The sequence below is a fragment of the Cheilinus undulatus genome, linkage group 15 (assembly GCF_018320785.1).
Source record: "Cheilinus undulatus linkage group 15, ASM1832078v1, whole genome shotgun sequence".
NCBI classification, from domain to species: domain Eukaryota; kingdom Metazoa; phylum Chordata; class Actinopteri; order Labriformes; family Labridae; genus Cheilinus; species Cheilinus undulatus.
In genome coordinates this window covers 27,065,760-27,074,287 of record NC_054879.1, presented here as the reverse complement: position 1 = coordinate 27,074,287, position 8,528 = coordinate 27,065,760, and the positions used below count along the sequence as shown (strand labels likewise).

At 36.3% G+C, this 8,528-nt stretch overlaps 1 protein-coding gene across 1 annotated transcript in view; it reads left to right on the top strand.

Moving 5' to 3' along the window:
- The first annotated feature begins 279 nt into the window (after positions 1-279).
- gdap2 (ganglioside induced differentiation associated protein 2) overlaps positions 280-8,528 on the top strand; it is a 60,124-nt gene continuing 51,875 nt past the window's right edge. The window contains exons 1-2 of the mRNA XM_041807037.1: positions 280-510; positions 4,372-4,582. Of these exons, the coding sequence (XP_041662971.1) occupies positions 4,398-4,582 (185 nt within the window). The 5' untranslated portion in view covers positions 280-510; positions 4,372-4,397. The remainder of the gene's footprint in view (positions 511-4,371; positions 4,583-8,528) is intronic.

The following is an 8,528-nucleotide window of genomic DNA, read 5'->3' as shown; positions in this document are numbered from 1 at the left end:
TAATTTGAAGATTTTTTCTTAAATATTGAAGTGGTTGTAAAAATTAAAATTTGCTGTGTTTCTATTAGGAAAAAAATGCGATTAGAGATCAATGATCAGGGAGACATTTTCTGTATCGGCACCAAGCTTGGTTGAATACACGATATGAAAAAAACCAGAAAAGCAGAAAGACAGACCTACAGTGTAATCGCTTTCTTGGGCCACACCAGACACTTTCGGTAGTGAGATATTATTCTGAAATGCCAGACCGGATGTTTGTCGGTTAACTTCAGGTAACTAGACGTTGCATCAACGAGTACCTAGCATGCTTGCTAAATGCTTAAACCTGGTTAATTGGCAATGTTTAACTCCTTTTTGACCCCTTTCACTCCAATTTCCTTGCTAGAATGAAATTTAAGTGAAAATACAATCTGTTTTGATCTTTTAAACTCCTTTTGTAAGACTATTTGTTTATTATTAATTTTTCTGTCGTGGACATCATCCTTGACTGGAGGAAATACAAGAAGCTAGGTGGGTATATTTTTGATTTATGGTTGTGAAGTTGCAGTATTTATCTAATTTATGTATAAAATGTTGGAAATTGGGATTGTCGTATTTGATTTAGAAAGGCAACCAGTGAAATATACAACTGTAAATGTAATACTCTGATAATATTACGACTATATTTAGACCAATGATGCGTCTTCCTCTTTCTTTACAAACTTGTGTTTGGTTGATTTAATGATGTTCAGCTGTTTCAGAGTCACGATGTGGTGTATTGATACTACTTGCTTTGATGAGAAAAAGAAATAGGCTTATGCGTTTAGGAAAACACTCTATGTAACAACCATGAAAAATACTTAAAGGGATTAAACAACAAACAGCAAATTGAGGGCTGAATCTACTTTTTTAAATTAACTTTTTGACTTTTTCTGTCTAAATTAGGGCTAAAATACCCATTTTAGAGGAATTCCAGGCAAAAGAAAAAAAAGGAAAGAGTCATCACTCTTGGGGAACTGAAAACATAGCTGAAGTATGAGGCATTTATGCTTCAAATAGTAAATATGCCACTAGAATGAGCTGATACAATGATTACTTTTTTGTTGATCACTTAATCCATAAATGTAAAGGAACACACTCCGAGCTCTTGCTTTGTTTCTTTTGTATTAAATCAAGTGACTCAAAGTCCCAAATCTACACAAAGATGACAAGAGTTCACAAAAACTGACTTAAATCAGTGTAGTGCTCATTGACATACAATCACTTCAGCCAGTGTTTGTCCAATCAATAGCTAAAAAAGAAAATACAGATGTTCAGTGTCAAAAGAGGAAGCAAGACATTTAAGCTTGTTAAATGTTTAAAGAGAATAAACCTGATGTTGGAGAACAAAACACACATCTGTGAACAATTTTAGCTAGATGTCTCATCATTTTCATCAGTCTTCTACAACTTCCTACTTTTGACAATTTAATTTTGATTAATCAACTTTAGTTCACTCTACTACTGAAGGAAAATGCCATTTCCCCTAATCCAGTGATAACGTTGCGCTGTTGCTTATCGATAATGGCAAACACTTTAATCACAATCGTTTTGACTGATATTGATATCACCCTTAGGAAACATGATTTTACAACATCTGCATTCATCAAACTCAGTCAATTAAAAAAGAAAAAATATCCTGAATATTTTAGGAAAACAAGAAAAAGATTATATTAAATAAGTGAAAACTACAAATATCTTAAAGTAATCAAGTGTAAAAAACAGTTAACAAACACAACATATGGCACAGTAACCATTCAATCATGTTTATCTTTTCACGATCATGGTGAGCCAAAATCATAATTGAAACTAAAACTTCCTGAATTGCCCAGCACTATTTGAGCTTGATGTTCATTTTCAGTTAAATTATTTATTTATTCAATCTCATAAATGACGAACAGAAAAGCAGGTTTGTCACATAGGAAAGTGACTTTAGTATTGGAGATTTTTGCTCAAAAAGTTGAACCCTATCAAACAGTGCTAATAGTATCAAAGCATTGGCGGATGAGTTTTCTTTCTATTTTCAGTTTAGCTGACAGGTGGTTGCGACTCTTGTATAGAGTTCCTGGACTCATCACTACATAGCTTCTCAGAGAAACTACTGTTTTGAATGTATTTAATGTAGCCTGGAGCCCATTTCCCTTAATGTAATGATTATGCTTTAACATTTGCGTGAACTGTAACTGATGTAGAAGTCACAGTCAGTAGCTGGACATAAAAGTTGTAAATGAACTGATGTATGACAGAGATTTAATTTACATGCTTTTGCTGTCTTTACCTGCCATTTACTACCACCAGTTCACTAATAACAGCACTTAATTTTAATCAACTTTATATCAGAAATTTGTAGTTGGGGTTGCCAATAACTGACTGTCAAGACTTCACTTTGCAATATGTTGGTGTACAATGTTTTCACAGCTTTTTTTACATTGACTTTGCAAGGGTCCCGTTTAAGTTAGCGATGTTGGAGGTTTGAGCACCTGCATCCAGGTGATTAAAGTACAACTGTAAGTAGTCGGACCAGTGCGTACAGCACTGATGGTTTCATGATAATCACTGAGGTAAACCAGTAGTTTGTGCTGTGACTGATTAATGAAAAAAATAGCAAATAATCAGTGTTTGTTCAGACTTTTTTTCTTGTCATTGAAAATACAGTCATGTACATACGTTTAAGACATGTAGGGTGCTGAGGATTCATTATCGGGCCCAATGTACTACAACCCAGGGCTGGAGAAGTGTGAGGGAACAGAGTCAAACTCGACACAAGTGAAGCCACACGTGTGTCATTCAGCCAAGGTCAAGCTCGACAGCATCTCTTCTGTCCGGTAATATGCCTGGAGACTGTAGGTGGTGTTCAGGTCCTTGGAACATCCACAGCACAACCAAGGGCTCATTCCAACCGTATTACCCACACGGACGGTACCCTTGGCTGACTTTGCTATTTTTTTCTAACAGATTATTTTCCAATGCCCCTGGTTACAAAGACATACAGAGCATGACTGGGTTGTGTCAATCCTTTGCGCCTCATGGCACTCTCAGATGGCTTACTCGTCACATCTACACCTTGCTCCTGCCTCAATTTTTGGCTCAAATATCCCTCAAAATTCTGCATAGTACTGAATGTCTGTTCTAAAGTAAAACTCTGCAGATGTAAGCTGACAACAACAACCATTAACTTAATTTTTAAAGAAAAAAACAAAGAAACATACTAACTGTGTCAAAACTTTTTTATATCTCTATTTATTTGTAATAATACATTGGATTTTGTATGTCTGAAATACAGCCAACATTAAGATGCCATTTAGACCTTGGAACATGTCTTTTTTTGAATTTATTTATTTATTTATTTATTTTGGTTTGAGTTATGGGATGGCAACTACTTTTTAGGTTGAAGAATAAAAAGCATTTTTGACCTGAGAGAAGTCAAGCTACACTGTCAATGAAGATGCAGTTTAAAAGGTTTTTAAATACCATTTTACAATTTGAGGTAGATGTTTGCATTTCTTTTGTTGATACTAACCGACATTTAAAATTCACATGATATGCATGTCACAGTCAGATATTTCCTGCAGAGTTCACAGCACTTAATGTTTCAGCAATCTCAAGTAGTAAAATCGCAAAGGGCGTATTTCTAGAACTGCTGCTATTTTACACAATCCTGGTACAATGCATCAATAATGCACAACTTTTTTTTCATTGTAATAGATATAAATGGCATGATAAAAGTGGGCAGAATTTAAATTACTACGTATTTTCTGCATTGATTTCTTTTCAGAGCAAATGTGCAATGTACAAGAAAGTAGTACTAGTGAATGGTTTGGCATTTTAGCTTCAGGAATGACTAAAAGATCAATGGCTTGAATTTTAAATCTTTAATCAGTTAGCTCCTTAAACGATTAGTCAGTCAACAGAAATTAATTACCTCCTGGCAAAGGATAAAACAAGGAATCTGAAAAGAGTTTTTCTTCAGTTTTCTGCCATTTTATAGATTTAATGTTAACTTGATTAATAGGTAAAAACAGCTAAAAGATAAATTAATATTGAGGAGATAAAAGAAGGCGCTTCTTTAGTCATTCTGTAATTTAAGTAGTTGGTGATCGTGAATTCAGTGATTCATTGCTGGATTTTTTTGAGCAACATTCATCATTGGTGTACAAGTGGAATGCCTTTACATGGGCATGCACACTATTGCACACTATTTATGTGTCCATTCTCAAATACACTGACCATGCTGCAATCTTTAATTGGTGTTTGTAGACAGATTTGTAATTGTTAATTTTAAGCATTATGAATGATGCTGACTGAACATTTAATGTGTAATCAAACTTTTTTCTCTCTTTCCTCTGTTTCCAGAGTGGCTGTTTGGAGATCCAGGGGGGATGGATCCTCTGGGTGCTCGCTCCCAGTTCATTGACATCCAGACTCTGCCGACTTGGCAGCAGCAGCTGGGTGAGGACGGTGAGGACACACCGAAACTCGACCAGAGCGACAGCCTGCTCAGCCAGCAGAGCTTCCCCTCACCCTTCCCTTACAGACCAGATATCAACCGCAAGATCATCCTCTTGTGAGTCACACAAAGATTTCCTGGTATTTTTAGGTGTAAAGCATCTTTCTTTAGTTCCACTTTTGAGTTTTCATCTGTGTTTGTGCCGGGAGTTATACCATAGGAGAGTTTAAGGGTGTTGTTCACTAGTAGAGGAAAAAGAAGATTAGATATGTATGTAAGTAACGATATTTTATTTGTAGAGCTCAACACTGTGAGAGTAGTTGCCAGGATTAAAAATCGGCATTTTTACTCACCTTGCTAATTTATTTAATTAATTATCAGAAAATGTATAAACCTTACCCATATTCGTAAGGTCAAAACTGCACATTCTCACTGCTTTGTCAGGCTCCACAAATATCTCTTACAAAACATCATGTCTGCAAATATGCAGTGACTTAAGTAATAATGATAGTTATAAGCACATGTTTTTAGTGATATATTGTAGTCTTTCTTCACTGTGAAGAGTGAAAACATCAACATTTACAAAATTTGTGATGAGTGACAGTTTTGGTCTCTAGGATAAAGAGAGTATACTTAATGTTTAATCAGCACAAGGATTAAACGTGTTTAAAAAAAAAAGAAATTCTTCAATTGTTACATTTCTTCTTTTACTCACAGAATTAGTTTCAAGAAGCACTTGTCTGATGCCTTTGGAAAAAAAAAACACCTTAAATTTAGCTCAGGTTCCTCCAATTTCTCTGGATCTTTGCTGAGATGTTTCTGCACCTCGGTTGGAGTCCACCTGTGGTAAATTAAATTGATGACATGATTTAGAAAAGCACATACCTCTTACTATGAGGACTTACAGGTGCCCAATGCATATCAGAATAGAAACTAAGCCATGAGGTCAAAGGAAAATGAAAGCTCCCCTTAATACCCTTTTTGAACATTATGGTGTTATGTAATTCTTTCCTATGAATTTTTGAGGAAACAGTTCTTTGTTTTCTTTTTCATCTTATCGAACCATTAACATTTGTCCTCATTAAAAGGTCTCTCATCTACCCTCTATGGGTTATTGTTCTGAAAAAGCCAAAACCAAAGGAATTGGTTTGGTTTCACTGGTCTGGGATTTTCTGGAAAGTTAAAGTGTTCTTTTATATTTAGAAATTGTCTGAGGTTTGCCTGATTCTTAACTTCATCACACAAATCTTCTAAATGTAACATCATAAATTAGTTTTATATGGTCTGTTGCATTTGTGCCAGTATGCTGATTTTTTTGTTTGCATTTTTTTTCTTTTCAACATGTATCTTTCCATTATGAAAAATAATCCTTAGTGAAAACTTGAGTCCCATGGACACTTCAGCTTTTCAGTGATATAAAAAATAACTCCACATACTGTAGTTTACACCCTCCAGATGATCACACCTTTGTCCCTCTAAGTGTGAATTTAACATGTTAACTTTTACACATTCAGTAAGCACCCTTCACACTCTTGATTTTTATGTTATCACGGCTCATCAAGAACAGTGAGTTTTGTGTTTTTTATGGCAGAAAGCTGAAGATCCTTAGAGCGACACTCTCTCCATTCAGATACACATAAATGTGTATTTATTTTCCTTTGATCTCAGTGGTGTACCATAGCAAGCTACACATGCCCAGTATTATTTTCTGGTAAATGGTCTCAACAAAGCCTGAATCTCAAGTTAAACTGTCTGGTGTCACAGGGCTGATTATAAGCTTTCTCTGTTCATTTACATCAAAGGGTCATTTAGCACATCATCTGATTTTTCTGCACAGAAGAAATTACTATTGGCTGTCTGATCCTGCCAGTTTAAAATAATAGAGATGATAAATTCAGTTGTAAGAGGGGTGCTATGGTGCTACCTATCATTGCTCTATAGTGGTCTCAGTCAAGTCCAGCCCTTTTGCTAAGCCTTTTAGACATTTAAACAACCTTGGCTGTCCAAGGAGGAATCATGAGAGGGTAATATATACTCACTTGGGAGGGAGTCTGGCTGCTATCACTGTAGACATTAATAATAAACAGAAAAATAGGGCAAGACAGAGAGAGAGATTTCTTTCTCAATTAATTAGAGATACTGCTAAAAATTCCGTCTATATCGACCCATTTCTCCTCATCAATAGGGATGAGTATCAAAACCTGGTACAACACATCTGATACCCAACGGACTGAAATACAACCGAAATTCTGATGCTTTATTTCAGTGCCCAGCCACCCCAATGAGACCCCCTTCACTTTAAATGAAGGGCACAAAATATGTGCCTATATGGGATTTGTATATTAATGTGCACTCACTTTATTTCAGCAGAGCATGAACGTGCTCTGCTTGCATTTTCCTATGGCAGACACAGGCACACTGACTGACACATTTGGCTGTTGTTTCTCTTTAATGCAGCGCCAGCATATTAATTTTTCTTGAAAAAGTTACATCAATTTCATTTTTCTTATGCTTTTCTGAAGGCATCTTTTAAAAAATATTTCTCTGTATCATTAACGACAGCCTGTGTTCACTCAATGACTTTAAACGCCCTTTTACCTCCTAAGAATGGATTCAGGTGTCATTTAAAAAGTTGAACTTAAGCCCCAGTATCAGAAAAAAAAAAAAACAAATGACCTCCAACCCTATCCTCCAAGGGCCAGGTCCAGGTTGCTGCAGGCTACTCAGACATTCCTCTTCCTAAGAAACATTTTCCAACTCCTCCAGAGTCTTCCTCAGGGTCCTCTCCCAGTTGGACGTGCCTGGAATACCTCCAAAGAGAAGCACTGAAGTGGAGATGCCTAAACCGTCTCAAATGGTTTCTTTTGATGCAAAGGAGCAGGGGCTCTACTCCAAGCTCCCTCCAGGTGTCTTAATTTCTCACCTTGTCCCTACGGTTGAGCCCAGCCACCATCCTGAGGAATCTCATTTCAGCTGTTTGCATCTGTGATCTTATTCTTTTGGTCATTAACTAAAACTCCTAACCATAGGTGAGGGTTGGAACATAAACTGAGTGGTGAAACTCACTGAACTGAAACTGCAAGTTTTACCTCTTGGCTCAGCTCCCTCTTTATCATAACAGTCTTGCAGAATGCCTGCAGCACTGCTGATGTTGAACCAATCCATATGTCAGTCTCACAGTATCTATCTTTTGTGAACAAGACCCTGAGATACTTAAACCCCTTCACTAGTGGCAAAGACTCACTCCCCACCTAGAGAGCAATCCACTGTTTTCCAGCAGAGCACTACGCCCTCAGACTTGGAGGTGCAGTTAAAATAACCTAGTAATTTTAAAAATATTTATTAATATTTTTATTCATTAAAGACATTTTGGAGGGAAGTTTCAGCATTATTAATAATTTAAATGTAATTTATGCCACCTATTTATTTTAATATAATTTAATTTTTAAAAATTATGTTAGTTTTTCGCTTTTATTACCATACCAAAAACGTACCAAACCGTGATTTCACGACCGAGGTACATAGCGAACCAAAATTTTTCTGAACCATTACGTCCCTAGTAACTGCACAGTTTTGTTCTGTGACACTGTAAGCATAACATATGATTCCAGAGGCTTTAAACAAATTCCTTTAACTGAAGATCTAATATGCACCAGTAAAACATTCCAAGTAATAGAAATACAACAGTTAGCGGCCAGTTTCAGGCTTTAACTCTGAACCATGTGCCAAGCAGGATATGACTTTAGGGTTTGTTATCACTGTGAGCTAGTCGGGTAAGAGGAGAGTGAGTGTCATGACACTGAAACACTGACTTAAGGTTCAATCTTGTTTAATGCTATGACCTCCAAGCATTTCATCTTTCTGTCTTTAGAGTTGCAAATGCTGCAAAATAGCAACCAGAAAAGTATTAATTGTTGTTGATTAACTCAAGCCATGGTTTTAAACTGGCTCATATAACTTGAGGTCATGTTTTTGAGTAGTTTTTTCCCTCAGCCTAGCATGCCTTTGATAAAGCCATAAATCATCCTTTCCTGTGGAGTGAAGAATCTGATTTTCTGTTTAT